The 18,082-nt window shown below is 37.7% G+C and overlaps 1 protein-coding gene across 1 annotated transcript in view; it reads right to left on the bottom strand.

Moving 5' to 3' along the window:
* Positions 1 to 3,789: 3,789 nt before the first annotated feature.
* Positions 3,790 to 18,082, bottom strand: part of LOC112912442 (nuclear RNA export factor 1-like) — a 34,809-nt gene continuing 20,516 nt past the window's right edge. The window contains exon 2 of the mRNA XM_072743498.1: positions 3,790 to 4,508. Within this exon, the coding sequence (XP_072599599.1) occupies positions 4,107 to 4,508 (402 nt within the window). The 3' untranslated portion in view covers positions 3,790 to 4,106. The remainder of the gene's footprint in view (positions 4,509 to 18,082) is intronic.

The raw sequence follows: 18,082 nt of genomic DNA, 5'->3' as shown, positions 1-18,082 counted from the left end.
ATTACACACCAATATCCCTGATGAACATGCATGCAAAAATTCTCAACAAGATTCTAGCCAATAGGATCGAACAGTATATTAAGGAAATTATTCACCATGACCAAGTAGGATTTATCCCCGGGACACAAGGCTGGTTCAACACTCATAAAACAATAAATGTGATTCATCATATCAGCAAGAGAAAAATCAAGAACCATATGATCCTCTCATTAGATGCAGAGAAAGCATTTGACAAAATACAGCATCCATTCCTGATCAAAACACTTCAGAGTGTTGGGATAGAGGGAACTTTCCTCGACATCTTAAAACCCATTTATGAAAAGCCCACAGCAAATATCATTCTCAATGGGGGAAGCACTGGGAGCCTTTCCCCTAAGATCAGGAACAAGACACGGATGTCCACTCTCACCACTGCTATTCAACATAATACTGGAAATCCTAGCCTCAGCAATCAGACATCAAAAAGACATTAAAGGCGTTTGAATTGGCAAAGAAGAAGTCAAACTCTCCCTCTTCGCCAATGACATGATACTATCCATAGAAAACCCAAAAGCCTCCACCCCAAGATTGATAAAACTCATACAGCAATTTGGTAGCGTGGCAGGATACAAAATCAATGCCCAGAAGTCAGTGGCATTTCCATACACTAACAATGAGACTGAAGAAAGAGAAATTAACGAGTCAATCCTCTTTACAATTGCACCCAAAAGCATAAGATACCTAGGAATAAACCTAACCAAAGAGGTAAAGGATCTATACCCTAAAAACTATAGAACACTTCTGAAAGAAATTGAGGAAGACACAAAAAGATGGAAAAATATTCCATGCTCATGGATTGGCAGAATTAATATTGTGAAAATGTCAATGTTACTCAAGGTAATTTACACGTTTAATGCAGTCCCTATCAAAATACCATGGACTTTCTTCGGAAAGTTGGCCCAAATCATCTTAAGACTTGTGTGGAATCAGAAAAGACCCCGAATAGCCAGGGGAATTTTAAAAAAGAAAACCATAGCTGGGGGCATCACAATGCCAGATTTCAGGTTGTACTACAAAGCTGTGGTCCTCAAGACAGTGTGGTACTGGCACAAAAACAGACACCTAGATCAATGGAACAGAGTAGAGAATCCAGAAGTGGACCCTGAACTTTATGGTCAACTAATATTCGATAAGGAAGAAAGACTATCCGTTGGAAGAAAGACAATCTCTTCAGTAAACGGTGCTGGGATAATTGGACATCCACACGCAGAAGAATGAAACTAGACCACTCCTTTGCAGCATACACAAAGATAAACTCAAAATGGATGAAAGATCTAAATGTGAGACAAGATTCCATCAAAATCCTAGAGGAGAACACAGGCAACACCCTTTTTGAACTCAGCCACAGTATCTTCTTGCAAGATACATCCATGAAGGCAAAAGAAACAAAAGCAAAAATGAACTATTTGGACTTCATCAAGATAAGAAGCTTTTGCACAGCAAAGGATACAGTCAACAAAACTAAAAGACAACCTACAGAATGGGAGAAGATATTTGCAAATGATGTATCAGATAAAGGACTAGTTTCCAAGATCTATAAAGAAGTTATTAAACTTATCACCAAAGAAACAAACAATCCAATCATGAAATGGGCAAAAGACATGAAGAGAAATCTCACAGAGGAAGACATAGACATGGCCAACATGCACATGAGAAAATGGTCTGCATCACTTGCCATCAGGGAAATACAAATCAAAACCACAATGAGTTACCACTTCACACCAGTGAGAATGGGGAAAATTAACAAGGCAGGAAACCACAAATGTTGGAGAGGATGCGGAGAAAAGGGAACCCTCTTGCACTGTTGGTTGGAACTGGTGCAGCCACTCTGGAAAAGTGTGTGGAGGTTCCTCAAAGAGTTAAAAATAGACCTGCCCTACAACCCAGCAATTGCCCTGCTGGGTATTTACCCCTAAGATGTAGATGCAATGAAACGCCGGGCCACCTGCTCCCCGATGTTTCTAGCAGCAATGTCCACTATATTCAAACTGTGGACGGAGCCTCGGTGTCCATCAAAAGATGAATGGATAAAGAAAATGTGGTATATGTATACAATGGAATATTACTCAGCCATTAGAAATGACAAATAGCCACCATTTGCTTCAACGTGGATGGAACTGGAGGGTATTATGCTGAGTGAATTAAGTCAATCGGAGCAGGACAATCATTATATGGTCTCATTCATTTGGGGAATATAATTAATAGTGAGAGGGAATAGAAGGGAAGGGAGAAGAAATGGGTAGGAAATATCAGAATGGGAGACAGAACATAAAGACTCCTAACTCTGGGTGGTGGAAAGGGAGGAGGGTGGGGGGTCGGAGTGAATGGGTGTCGGGCACTGAGGGCACTTGATGGGATGAGCACTGGGTGTTATTCTGTATGTTGGCAAATTGAACACCAATAAAAAAATAAATTTATTTTTTTTTAAAATTTATTTATTTATGATAGTCACACAGAGAGAGATAGAGAGGCAGAGACACAGGCAGAGGGAGAAGCAGGCTCCATGCACCGGGAGCCCGACGTGGGATTCGATCCCGGGTCTCCAGGATCGTGCCCTGGGCCAAAGGCAGGCGCTAAACCGCTGCGCCACCCGGGGATCCCATAAATTTATTTTTTAAAAAAGAAAACAGGAGGTGGAAAAAAGAAGACACAATTAGTATAGGGATGCCCAGGAGGAAGCTCACCACAAATTGAGGTAGAATCATGGTAAAGGTTTGAAATGCTCCAATACCTGGGGGGGTGGTGGGCTGGGAGAATCTAGATGGGTGCAAAGGCTGGCACCAGAGCTCTCTTTGCCCTAGATCCCAGCAACTGAGAGAGGTGAGCTGTCCTCCATTCTCTTCAGGAGAGGCAAACCGAGGGACCCTGGATTGAGCTGTGCAGTGCCTTCGAACTAAGTGTGACCCAGCAGATGAAGCTTGCTATCTTCCATTTCCCCTGGTATAGGCAGAACAGGGGAGGGCATGGGACAATGAGAACACTTCTGCCACTGGGCACCTTTCAGTTTGTGCAAATCAGTGCCCCTGCACCTGCCCTTTGGAGGATCTAATCCATTGTACAGTGGGAGACTATGGTTCAGTTCTCCCAGGGAGCTCTTTGACTCCAAGGTTGGGGAGCTGGCTGCCTTCATTTTTTATTTTTTATTTTTTCCTTTCACCTGGGAGAGGTGAGGCCTCTAGGGAACAAAGGCCTCAGAGGATAAACACCTTCACACTGAGCCCGGCCACCTGGCAAAGTGTGGGACATCTCCAACCAGGCACAGACACCTGAGAATCAGAGCAGCAGACCCTTCCCCCAGAAGAAATGCTGGAAAAACAGGGAAAGAGCAAGTGTACTGACCAAGCAGCACTGGAAAGTTCAAGAACTGAGGGAAAATAGTATATAGAACTCAAAGGTTCTTTTTATATGATTTTTTTTTAAATTTCAGGTTAAAATTTATCAATATTTTTCTCTTTTCCTGCTTTAACTACTGTATTTTATCAACTCTTCATTTTTAAGTTTTTTTTTTTCTGTTTTGACTTTCATAATACTACAATTACATGTCTTAGATATATTCTTCATTTTTGTAGTCCTTTCATCACATTCAAATTAATTTTGGTAGTTATACATGTTATGGGATTTTGTTTTCTGTTTTTTTTTTTAAGTCTAGATTCATTTTATAATGGTGGAAGTTAGTATCTCCTAATCCACGACCAAAATATACCCAGAATGAAGTAGAGCTTTTTTTTTTTTTTTTTTTTTTTCACAAAATACAATATCACTCTTTATCTTAAAAAGTAGGGCAGGTTTGGGGGTTAAGTAAACAGAGCACCTAAGTCCTTCGGGGAGTTTAGTGTCAGTTCTACAAAGTAAGCTTTGGCTTCCTGGCACCAGTGAGGCTCAATCTTCTGGAAGGCTTCCAGAAGTCTTCCAGAAGGCAGGTGAGGAGAGGGATCCAGCAGCCCTTCCTCTTGAGTCACAGTCACGGGGTGGCCTCGGGGCCAGAGAGGAGACGACAGCCATGACAAGGAGACATCAATATCCAAGGGCTATTTTACAGGGAGCTTCTTCTGGGGCAGGACTACAGATCACTTCATAAACGCCACTTCTGGGATCTCGCCCTTGGCCTTGAGATGAGTAAAGGCCTGGGCAGATCTGGTGTAGTCCCAGTTGTTGTCTTGAAGGCACTTCTGGGACCATTCAAGGTTCATGCCAGACTGGGTAGAGAATGCCTGCAGCATTTCCTGCTGCTCTGGGGACAGGGTGGGCACTGGACTGGAGGAAGGTGTAGGTGCAGGCATGGCGAAGGCTCTCTGGATCTCATCAGCGCTGGCATTCCGCACAAATAGCTCGTCATTTACGATGCACAGTCCTGAATTGCTGGCAGGAACAGCGACAAATGTCCGGGTGAAGGCTCGTAAAGAATCCCGAGACTTTCCATCCACTTCTTTGAAGACCCCGTTGACAGAAAAACACAGCAACGTACTGGTCTGGTCTCATGGTGTGAGACTACATTCTCTCCTATTTCCCATTCTGCCCCGTCTCTTTTAACTTGTCTCTGTTTGGGGGGGGGGGGTGGTCAATGATTGGTCTCTATATAAGTTTTGCAGATTTAAATGAATTTGGAAATTAACATCTTTCTAGAACAAAATACACTCAGAACCAAGAGGATCACCCTCTAGGTCCATTTGGTGAGACTATATTCTCTCTCCACCACCTCATCCTCCCCACCTTTTTTTGAATTCTTATTATTTTTTTTTATTTTGATTTCCCCTTTCATAATGCTTCTGTTTTATTTTGTTCTGTTTTTCCTTTTCTTTTCTTTTCTTTTCTGACTTCTGACTTTGGAATTGTTTGAGGAGTATTTTACTTAGGTCGTGGTACATTTTTTTTTTTTACTCTGCTCACTCATACAGCTAATATGCACTGGAAAAAATGAGTAGAAGGAAGAATTCATCAGAAAAGAAAGAACCGGAAGTATTACTTTCTGACACAGACCTGCTAGATATGGATTAAAGTATCATGTCAGAGATATAATTCAGAGGTACAATTATAAAATTACTGATGTCTCTGAAAAAAAAGCATAACGGACTCTAGAGATTCTCTCTTTTTTTTAATTTTTATTTATTTATGATAGTCACACAGAGAGAGACAGAGAGAGGGGTAGAGACATAGGCAGAGGGAGAAGCAGGCTCCATGCACCGGGGGCCCGACTTGGGATTCAATCACGGGTCTCCAGGATCGTGCCCTGGGCCAAAGGCAGGCGTCAAGCCACTGCGCCACCCAGGGATCCCTAGAGATTCTCTTATTGCAGAATTGAGAACTAATCAGGCTGAAATTAAAAATCCTTTTCTGAGAAGCAGTTTAAACTGGATTCTCTAACTTCTAGGGTTAATGAGGTAGAAAAAAGAGTGAATGACATAGAAGACAAGTTGATGGAAAAGAAGGAAGCTGAGGAAAAAAGAGAAAAGCAATTAATAACCCATGAGGAAAGGATTAGGGGAATAAATGATAGCTTGAGAAGGAATAATATTGGTTTTATTAGGATTCCAGAAGAGGTAGAGAGAGGCAGAGGACCACAACATATATTTGAACAAATCATAGCTAGAACTTCCCTAATCTGGGGGGAAAAAACGGGCATTGATATACAAGAGATAAAGAGGGACCCCAACAAAATCAACAAAAACAATCAACACCCCAACATATACTAGTGAAGCTCGCAAAATTCAAAGATAAAGAGAAAATTCTAAAAGCACTTGAGACAAGAATTCTTAATTTATATGGGGAGAAATATCAGATTAACAGAAGTTATAATCTGAAGATTGTTAAGCAATCTTCTGTGCTTGCTTCCACAAGCACTTGGCAGACCAGAAAGGGCTGGCATGATATATTCATGATATATGCACCCAAAAATACTTTATCTAGCAAGGCTGTCATTCAGAATAGAAGGAGAGAGAAAGAGCTTCCAAGATAGGCAGAAACTGAAAGAATATGTGACCATCAAACTAGCTCTGCAAGAAATATTAAGGGGGACACTGTAAAAGAAAGAGGAAGCCCAAAGAAATAATCCACAAAAACAGGGACAGAATAGGATTACAAGGACACTAAATTTATAACTTTCAATACTTATTCTGAATGCAAATGTGCTAAATAATCCCATCAAAAGATGCAGGGTTTCAGACTGGATAAAAAAGCAAGACCCATCTATTTGTTGTCTACAAGAAACTCATTTAAGAACTAAGGACACCTCCAGCCTGAAAATAAAAGGTTGGTGAACCATTTATCATTCAAACGTTCCTGAGAAGAAAGCTGTGGTTGCAGTCCTCATATCAGATAAAGTAGAGTTTATACCAAAACTGTAATAAGAGATGAAGAAGAACACTATATCATACTTAAAGCGTCTATCCAACAAGAAGAACTAACAATTATGAATATTTATTCCCCTAATGTGGGAGCAGCAAACTATATCAATTAATAACCAAAGTAAAGAGATACATAGATAATGATACATTAATCGTATAAGATTTCAACATGACACTCTCAGAAAAAGACGAATTATCTAATCATCACATCACCAAGGAAACAAGGGCCTTGAAGGATACATTGGACCAAACAGATTTCACAGATATACACAGAACATTCCATCCTAATGCAACTGAATACACATTAATCTCAATTGCACATGGAACTTTCTCCAGAATACACCACATGCTGGGTCACAAATAAGATTTCAACTGATACAAAAATATTGGGATTATAGCCTGCATATTTTCAGACCATAATTCTTTGAAACTTGAACTCAATCACAAGAAGAAATTTGAAAGAAACTCAAACACGTGGAGGCTAAAGAGCATCCTTCTAAAAGATGAATGGGTCAACCAGGAAATTGGAGAAGAATTAAAAAGATTCATAGAAACTTATGAAAATGAAGATACAACTTTTCAAAGTCATTGGGATACAGCAAAGGCAGTCCTGAGAAGGAAATACATCACAATGCAAGCCTCCCTCAAAAAATTGGAAAACACAAATACACAACCTAATCTTGCACCTAAGGGAAATCGAGAAAGAACAACAAATAAAGCCTATACCAAGCAGAAGAGAGATAATAAAGATTCAAGTAGAACTCAATGAAATTGAGACCAGAAGATTTGAAGAACAGACCATTAAAACCAGGAACTGGTTCTTTGAAATAATCAACAAGATACATAAACCCTTAGCCAGTCCTATTTTTTAAAGATTTTTTAAATTATTATTCATGTGAAACAGAGAGAGAGGCTGAGACACAGGCAGAGGGAGAAGCAGGCTTCCTGCAGGGAGCCTGATGCAGGACTTGATCCCTGGACTGTGAATCACTCCCTAAGCTGAAGGCAGAGGCTCAACTGCTGAGCCACCCAGGCATCCCCTTAGCCTGTCTTATTAAAAAGAGAAAAGACTCAAATTAATAAAATCACAATGAAAAGAGGAGAGGCCACAACCAATACTAAGGAAATAGAAATGATTTAAAAAACATATGAGTGATTACATACCAAAAAATTATGCAATCTGGAAGGAATGGATGCATTTCTGGGAATCTACAAATTAGCAAAACTGGAACAGAAAGAAATAGAAAACTGCACAGGCAAATATCCAGTGAGGAAATTGAAGCAGTCATCAAAAACCTCTTGTGTCCCAAGACACAAAAGTCCAAGGCCAGGTGGCTTCTCAGGGGAAGCCAAAATGCAAAAATGCAAATAAGAAGCAATACCTATTCTACTAAAGCTGTTTCAAAGGATAGAAATGAGAATACTACCCAATGTATTCTATGAAGCCAGCATTACCTTGATCCCAAAACCAGACAAACACCCACCAAAAAGGAGAATTCTTGACCAATATCCCTGATGAACACAGATGCAAAAATCCTCACCACGATATTAACCAACAGGAGACAACAGAACATTAAGAAGATTATTCACCACGACATAGTGGGATTTACCGCTGGGATGTAAGGGTCGTTCAACACTCGTAAAAGAGTCAATGTGATAGATCACATCCATAAGAGTAAAAAGAAAAAAATTAAAATTTAAAAAAAATTTAAAAATAAGAGAAAAAAGAAGATCCGTATAATCCTCTCAATAGATGCAGAGAAAGCAGCTGACAAAATACAGCATCCATTCCTGATCAAAACTCTTCAGAGTGTAGGCATAGAGGGAACATTCCTCAGCATCTTAAAAGCCATCTATTAAAAGTCCACAGGAAATTTCATTCTCAATGGGGAAACACTGGGAGCCTTTCCCCTAAGATCAGGAACATGACAGGGATGTATACTCTCACCACTGCTATTCATCATAGTACTAGAAGTCCTAGCCTCAGCAATCAGACAACAAAAAGAAATAAAATGCATTCAAATTGGCAAAGATGAAATCAAACTCTCCCTCTTCTCAGATGATGATACTATATGTAGAAAACCCAAAAGACTCTATGCTAGATTGCTAGAACTCATACAGCAATTCAGCAATGTGGCAGGATACAAAATCAATGCCCAGAAATCAGTGGCATTTCTAAACACTAACAATGAGACAGAAGAAAGAGAAATTAAGTAATTTATGCCATTTACAATTGCACCAAATTCCATAAGATACCTAGGAATAAACCTAATCAACAACATTGCGATTTGTACTCTATAAACTACAGAATACTCAAGAAAGAAATTGAGAAAGACACAAAGAGCTCGAAAAATATTCCATGCTCATTAATTAGGAGAATAAATATTGTTAAAATATCTATGCTACTCAGATCTACCTACACATTCAATGAAATTTCTATCAAAATAGTATGAACATTTTTTTCAGATTTGGATCAAATAATTCTAAGATTTTTATGGAACCAGAAAATACTGTAAGTAGGAAGGTTGAAAAAGAAAACCAAAGTTAAGGGCATCACAATAATTTCAAGCTATATTGAAAAGCTGTGTTCATCAAGACACCATGGTACTTGCACAAAAATAGACACATAGATCAATGTAACAGGATAGATATTCCAGTAATGGACCATCACTTCTATGGCCATCTATTCTTACACAAAGCAGGAGATACTGTACACTGGAAAAACAACAGTCTTTTCAATAAATGGTGTTGGGAAAATTGGACAGCCATATGCAGAAAATTTCATTCTCTTACACCATAACAAAATATAAACTCAAATGGATGAAAGACCCAAATGTGAGATAAGTCTCCATCAAAATCCTAGAGAACACAGGCAGCAACATCTTCTCCTCTGCTGCAGGAACTTCTTGTAAGACATATCTATAAAGACAAGGGGAACAAAGTCCAAAATGAACCACTGGGATTCATCATGGTTAAAAGCTTTTGCACAGCAAAAGAAATAGTCATTGAAACTTAAAGTCAAACTACAGAACAGGAGAAGATATTTGCAAATGTAATTTCAGATAAAAGGGTACTATCTAAGACCTATAAAGAATTTTTCAAAGTCAGTAATACCTATTCTACTAAAGCTGTTTCAAAGGATAGAAATGAGAATACTACCCAATGTATTCTATGAAGCCAGCATTACCTTGATCCCAAAACCAGACAAACACCCACCAAAAAGGAGACAAATAATAAAGTCAAGAAATGGGTAGAAGAAAAGAACAAACGTTTCTCCAAGGAGGACATACAAATGGCATCAGACACATGAAAAAATGCCCAAGAACACATCCTCAGGAAAATACAAATCAAAACCACAATGAGATTACGATTACACCACTTAAAATGGCTAAACTTAACAAGATAGGAAAAAACAAATTTCATGAGGATGTGGAGGAAGGGGAACCCTTTTACACTGTTTGTGGGAATGCAATCTGGTATAGCCACCCTGGAAATCATTATGGATATTCCTCAAGACTTTAAAAATCGAGCTACCCTACAATGCAGCAATTACACTGCTGGCTGTTTACCACAAAGATACAGATGTAGGGAAACAAAGGAGCACCTGCGCCCCAATTTTATAGCAGCAATGTCCATGATAGCCAAAATGTAGAAGGAGTCACAATGACCTTCAACAACTGAATAGATATAGAAGATATCATGTATATATACAATGGAATATTACTCAGACATCAGAAAGTATGAATACCTACCATTTACAATGTGGATGGAACTCAAGAGTATTATGTTAAGTGAAATATGTCAATAAGAGAATGACAATTATGATATGGTTTCATTCATATGCAAAATATAAGAAATATTTCAGAAGACCATATGAGAAGGGAGGCAAAAGTGAATTTTAAAAAATCAGAGAGAGGGACACCTGGGTGGCTCAGGGGTTGAGCGTCTGCCTTCAGCTCAGGGCGTGATCCCGGGATCTGGGATTGAGTCCTGCATCGGGCTCCTTGCAGGGAGCCTGCTTCTCCCTCTGCCTATGTCTCTGCCTCTCTCTCTGTGTCTTTCATGAATGAATGAATGAATTAATTAATTAATTAATATCAGAGAAAGAGACAGACCTTCAGTGACTTAACTCTGAGAAACAAACTAACATATATGAAAGAGAAGTGTGGGGTGGGTAGGGTAACTAGGTGATGGGCATTAAGGGGGGTACATGATGTGATGAGCACTGGGTGTTATATGGAACTGAAGAATTATTGAAAACTTTATCTGAAACTAATGATGTCCTATATGTTGGCTAATTTAATTTATATTTTAAAAGATTATTTTTTTATTTATTTGAGACAGAGAGAGAAAGAGATCACGCACAAGCAAGGGGGAGGAATAGAGGGAAAAGCAGACTCCCAGCTGAGCAGGAAACCCAAAATGGGGCTCAATCCCAGGACTCTAGTATAAAGACCTGATCAGGAGTCAGATGCCCAATCAACTGAGCAACCCAGGTGCGCCTGGCTAATTGAATTTAAATTTTAAAAAATGATATATGTTCTTGCTATTTCAAACATTTTAAAAATATATAATATACTTGTCTGTTGTGACCCTTTTTTATTTAAAATATATTTTACCTTATATTAGTATAGGAACTCCTGCTTTCATCTCATAACTACTTAAATGAAAGATGTTTTAAATTATTTTCAAATATTTTTTTCAAATTTTTATTTAAATTCAAGTTAGTTAACATATAGTTTAATATTGGCTACAGGAGTAGAATTTAGTGATTATTTACATATAACACCCATTGCCTAACACAACAGCTGCCCTCCATAATACACATCACACATTTAGTACATCCATCCAACCACCACCCTTCCTTGAATCATCAGTTTGTCCTCTATAGTTAAGTGTCTCCAGAAATTGATTTCTGTCTTTTTTTCTCTTCTCTTATTCCCCCATTTGTATTTTTTCTTAAATTTCACATATGAGTGAAATCATATAGTATTTGTCTTACTCTGACTGAATTATTTCACTCAGCAAAATGCACACTAGCTGCATCCACATTCCTGCGAATAGTAGTATTTTATTCCTCTTCATGGCTGAGTAATATATATATATATATATATATATATATATATATATATATATACATATACATATATATAACACTTTTCTTTATCAATTCATCAATTGATGGACATTTGGGCTCTGTCCATAATCTGGCTATTGTTAATAATGCTGTTATACGTAAGGGGTCATGTGCCCCTTCTAACCAGTATTTTTGTATCTTCTGGGTAAACACCTATTAGTGCAAATGATGGGTCATAGATTACCTCTATTTTTAACTTTTTATTTTTTTAATTTTTTAAAAGATTTTATTTATTTATTCATGAGAGACAGAGAGACAGAGAGAGAGGCATAGAGACACAGGCAGAGGGAGAAGCAGGTTCCATGCAGGGAGCCTGATGCGGGACTTGATCCCGGGACCCTAGGATCAGGCCGTGGGCTTTAGGTGGTGCTAAACCACTGAGCAACCCCGGGCTGCCCTTTTAATTTTTTTTTAAAGATTTATTTATTCATGAGAGTCACAGAAAGAAAGAGGCAGAGACACAGGTAGAGAGAGAAGCAGGCTTCTCACAGGGAGCCTGATGCGGTACTTGATCCTGGATCCCAGGACCATGACCTGAGTCAAAGGGAGGCACCCAACCACTGAGCCACCCAGGCATCCCTATTTTTAATTTTTTAAGGAGCTTCTATACTTTTTTCCAGAGTGGCTGCTCTAATTTACATTCCCACCAACAGTTGAAGAGGGTTTCCCTTTCTCTGCATCCTCACCAACAGCTGTTGTTTCCTGTATTAATTTTAGCCATTCTGACTGATGTGAGGTGATATCTCATTGTAGTTTTAATTTATATTCCCCGATGATAAGTGATGCTGAGCATCTTCATTTGTCTTCTTTGGAGAAGTGACTATTCATGTCTTCTACCCATTTCTTAACTGGATTATTTGATGTTAGGGTTTTGTGTCTGGTAAGTTCTTTATAGTTCTTTATACTCACCCTTTATCAGATGTGTCATTTGCAAGTATCTCCTCCCATTCCATAGGCTGTCTTTTAGTTTAACTGATTGTTTACTTGGCTGTGCAGAAGCTTTATACCTTGATGAAGTCCCAGTAGTTCATTTTGGCTTTTGTTTCCCTTGCCTGCAGATATGTATCTAGTAAGAAGTTGCTACAGCCAAGATCCAAGAGCTTGCTTCCTATGATGTCCTCTAGGATTGTAATGGTTTCCTGACTTACATTTTGGTCTTTAGTTCACTTTACATTTATTTTTGTGTGTGGTGTAAGACAGTGACCCAGTTTCATTCTTTTGCTGTCCAATTTCCCCAGTGCTGCTTGTTGAAGAGACTCATTTTTCCATTGGATACTCTTTCATGCTTTGTTGAAGATTAGTTGACCATATAGTTGTGGTTCCATTTCTGGATCTTCCATTCTGTTCCATTGATCTGTCTCTGTTTTTGTGTTTATACCATACTGTCTTGATGACTATAGCTTTGTGATATAGCTTGAATTCCCTGAATTGTGATGCTTCCAGTATTGTTTTTCTTTTCTTTTTATAAAAGATTTTATTTATTCATGAGAGACACAGAAAGAGACAGAGACATAGGCAGAGAGAGAAGCAGGCTCCACGCCTGCTGTGGTAGCCTGATGTGGTACTTCATCCAGGGACTTGAGGATCACGCCCTGGGCCAAAGGCAGGTGCTCAACTGCGGATCCAACCAGGTCTCCCTCAGTGTTGTTTTTATTTTAAAATTTGCCTTGAATATAAAGGATGGGAAAAGAAATGTGGGGAAATATCAGGAAGGGAGACAGAACATAAAGACTCCTAACTCTGGGAAACGAACTAGGGGTGGTGGAAGGGGAGGAGGGCGGGTGTTGGAGGGGAATGGGTGACGGGCACTGAGGTGGACACTTGATGGGATGAGAACTGGGTGTTTTTCTGTATGTTGGTAAATTGAACACCAATAAAAATTAGTTTAAAAAAATAAAATAAATAAATAAAATAAAATTTGCCTTGGCTATTCTGGTTCATTTGTGGTTCCATAAAATTTTTAGGATTATTTCCTTCCTCTGTGAAATATGCTCATGGTATTTCAATAAGGATTCCATTAAATGTGTGGATTGCTTTGGGTAGTGTAAAGATGTTAAAAATACTGGTTTTTCCAATCCTTGAGCATGGAATTTTTTCCATTTTTCTTTTTGTTATCTTCAATATCATCCATAAGTTGTCTATTGTTTTCAGAGTACAGAACTTTTATCATTTATTTAGGTTTATTTCTAGGTATATTATTGTTTTTGGTGTAATTGTAAAAGGGATCAGTTCTTTGATTTCTATTTCTACTACTTCATTATTGGTGTATAGAAATGCAATAGATTTTTGTACATAGATTTTATATCCTGAGACTTTGTTGTATTTTTTTTCAGTACTAGCAATTATTGGTGATGTCTTTTGGGTTTTCTACATAGAGTATCATGTAGTCTGTAAGTAGCAAAATTTTTGACTTCTCCCTTGATGCTTTGGATGTACTTTATTTCATTTTGTTGTCTCTTGCCAAGACTACTAGTTCCAGTACTATGTTAAATAACAATGTTGAAAATGGATATTCTTATCTTATCTCTTATAATACAGGTAAAGCTCTCAATTTGTCCCCATTTAGGATGATATCAGCTGTTGGTCTTTTGTATATTTCCTTTTTGATGTTGAGATATTTTCCCTCTATCCCTACTTTGTTGATTATTTTCTTATCAAGAATGGATGCTATACTTTGTCAAATTTTTTTCTGCATATTACTCTTATTTTATTAATGATGCTTGTTTTATTAATTTGGTGCATGACGTTGACTGATTTGTGAATATTGAATCACCCCTGCAGTCTGTGAATAAATCCCACTTGATTGCTGTGAATGTTTCTTTTAATGTACTATTAGATTAATTTTGATGGAATTTTGTTGAGAATTTTTGCAATCATGTTCATCAGGGATATTTCCCTTTAATTTTTAAAAAATATTTATTTATTTATGTATTTATGCATTTATCTGTTTGTTTTAGAAAGAGCACACAAGTCAGAGGGGAAGGAAGAGAGAGAGAGAATCTCAAACAGACACTGTACTGAGCATGGAGCCTGACATACGGCTTCATCTCACCACCCTGAGATCAGGACTGGACCTGAAATCAAGAGCCAGATGTTTAACTGACTGTGCCCCCCAGGTGCCCTGTAATTCTTCTTTTTAATGGCGTCTTTTTCTTGTTTTGGAATAGAGATTTTGTTCAATACATTTGGAAGTTCTCTTTTCATTGCTATTTTTTGGAACATTTTGTGAAGAATAAGAATTAACTCTGCTTTACATGTCTGGTAGAATTCCTGTGGAAAATAATCTAGCACTGGATATTTGTTGGATTTTTGACTACTGATTCAATTTCTTTGCTAGTTATAGATCTGTTAAATTTTTCTATTTTTTTCCTGTTTCAGTTTTGGTAGTTTGAATGTTCTCAGAATTTATCCATTTTTTTTTCAGATTGTCCAGTCTGTTGGCATATAATTTTGCATAATATTCTCTTATTATTGTTTCTGTGGTGTTTCCTATGATTTCTCTTCTTTCATTCATGAATTTATTTATTTAGGTCATTTCTCTTTTCTTTTTGATAAGTCAGGGTAGGGGTTTATCAAATTTTAATTCTTTCAAACATCCTGCTCTTAGTTTTCTTGAGCTGTTCTACTGGGTTTTTGTTGTTGTTTTTGTTTCTGTATAATTGATTGTTGCTCTAATCTTTATTATTTCTCTTCTTCTGGCTTTCTGCTTTATCTGATGCTCTTTTTCCCACTCCTTTAGGTGTAAGGGTAGGATGTGTATTTGAGATTTTCTTGACTCTTGAAGCAGGCTTATATTGCTTTATTCTTCCCTCTTTTTATCATCTTTGCTGCATCCCAAAGGTTCTGGATTATCATGTTTTCCTTTTTATTTGGTAACATGTCATTTATTATTTCTTCTTTAATTTCCCAGTTAGCTCATTCATTCTGTGGAAGGATGTTATTTAAACTCCATGTATTTGAGGTCTTTCTAAATTTTCTCTTGTGGTTAACTTCAGGTTTAATTGATTTGTGGTCTGAAAATCTCAGTCTTATTGCACTTGTTGAAGGCTGATTTGTGACCCAGTATGTGATCTCTTCTGGAGGATATTCCATGTACTCTAAAAGGATGTGTATTCTTCTACTTAAGGATGAAATGTTCTGAATATAACTGTTAAGTCCATCTGGTTCAGTCTATAATTCAAAAACATTGCTTCCTTGTTGATTTTCGGCTTAGATGATTGGCCCATTGTTGTACATGGGAGTGTTTAGATCACTTATTATTATTTTGTCCCATGTGGGGGCATAAATATTTATGACTGTTACATATTCTTGTTGGATAGGCCCCTTAATTATAATATAGTGGCCTTCGTCATCTCTTGTTACAGTTCTTGGTTTAAAATCCAGTTTGTCTGATGTAAGTGTGGCGGCTAAGGGTATCTTTTGATGTCCATTAACATGACACATGGTTCTCCATCCCCTCATTTCAATCTACAGGTATCTTTAGGTCTAAAGTGAGTCTCCTGTAGACAGTATATAAATAGGTCTTATATTTTATCCATGCTGATACCGTGTGTCTTTAGATTGGAGCATTTAGTCCATTTATATTCAGAGTGATTATTGATCTATATATGAAATTAGTGCCATTGTATTATCTGTAAATTTGTTGTTTCTGGAGATTTTCTCTGCTCCTTTCTAGTCTTTGTTGTGTTTGGTCTTTTTTCCTTGCTAAAAGTGTGCCCTTTAATATTTCTTGGCTGCATATTTTTCCAATTCAATACATTCAATATATCATAACCATTTTTTTGCTAAGTTTCTGTGGATTGTTCTGCTGCTAAACTTATTTTTCTTCCCTTGTAAATTAGAGATTTCTTTTATCATGATGAATTTAGGTTTTCACCCTTAAATCTGTATTTTGCAAATTTTATTATGATAAATCTTGTTGTTTGTCAGCTTTCGTTCATTTTGATGACAGTTCTTTGAGCCTCCTGGATTGGAAGTCTGTTTCCTTCCCCTGATTCAGGTCGTCTTCAGCTATAATTTCCTCAGATAAATCTATTGCTCACTTTTCCTTATCTTCTTCTTTTGGGACTGTTAGGAATATTATTATGCTGTATGGAGTCACTGAGTTCCCTATGTCTACATTTATGATCCAAGACTTTCCTTTCTGCTTCTTTTTACCTTCGTGATTATTTTCCATTATGGTATCTTCTATACCATTTATTCCTTCCTCTGATTCTTCCATCCTTGTGGTCACTTCATTCAGCTAGGTTTGTATCCATGTACCACTTTTTTATTTAAGCCTGACTAGATTTTAGGTATCTTATCATTTCATTAAGGATCTCTCTGGTTTGACCAATGCTTTTTTCTTTTTTTTTTTGTTTCCAAATTTTTATTTTTAATTGTTTTCATTGAAATTTGACTTACCAACATATAGTATACCACTCAGTGCTCCTGGGTGTTATTCTGTATGTTGGCAAATTGAACACCAATAAAAAATAAATTTATTATAAAAAAAAACACTCAGTGCTCATCCCATCAAGTGCCCTCCTCAGTGCCCATCACCCATATCCCCAATCCCCAGAACACCTCCCCTTCTGCAACCCTTTGTTCATTTCTGAGAATTATGAGTCTCTCATAGTTTGTCTCCATCTCTAATTTTTCCCAGTGAGTTCCCCTTCTTTCCTTAAAAATCCCTTTCATTAATTCTTATAATCTCTGTATGTGTGAAACCATATGATGATTGTCCTCCAATTGACTTACTTCACTCAGCATAATGCCCTCCAGGTCCATCCACATCAAAGCAAATGGTGGGTATTTGTACTTTCTGATGGCTGAGTAATATTCCACTGTATATACCACATCTTCTTTATCCATTCATCTGTTAAAAGATATCGTGATTCCTTCTACAGTTTGGCTATTGTGGACATTGCTATGGTGAACATTGGGGTGCAGGTGGTCTGGCGTTTCACTACATCTGTATATTTGGGGTAAATACCCAGTAGTGCAATTGCTGGGTTATAGGGTACCTCTGTTTTTAACTTTTTGAGGAACCTCCACACTGTTTTCCACAGTGGCTATACCAGTTTGCATTCCCAACAGTGCAAAAGGGATCCCCTTCTCACATCCTCTCCAACGTTTGTTGTTCCTAATCTTGTTAATTTTCACCATTCTAACTGGTTTTAGGTGGTATCTCATTGTGATTTTGACTTGTGTTTCCCTGATGACAAGCGATGCAGAGTATTTTATCATGTGCTTGTTGGCCATGTGTATGTTTTCTTTGGTGAAATTTCTGTTTATGTCTTCTTCCCACTTCATGATTAGATTTTTCATTTCTTTGGTGTTGAGATTAATAAATTCTTTATAGATTTTTGGATACTAGCCCTTTATCTGATATGTACATTGCAAATATCTTCTCCCATTCTGTAGGTTGTCTTTGAGTTTTGTTGACTCTTTCTTTTGCTGTGCAGAGCTTTTTATCTTGATTAAGTCCCAATAGCTCATTTTTGCTTTTATTTCCCTTGCCTTCATAGATGTATCTTCCAAGAAGTTACAGTGCCCAAGTTCAAAAAGGTTGTTGCCTGTGTTC

Source organism: Vulpes vulpes, chromosome X (genome assembly GCF_048418805.1).
Source record: "Vulpes vulpes isolate BD-2025 chromosome X, VulVul3, whole genome shotgun sequence".
Lineage (NCBI taxonomy): Eukaryota > Metazoa > Chordata > Mammalia > Carnivora > Canidae > Vulpes > Vulpes vulpes.
This window is presented reverse-complemented; position numbering and strand designations above follow the sequence as displayed.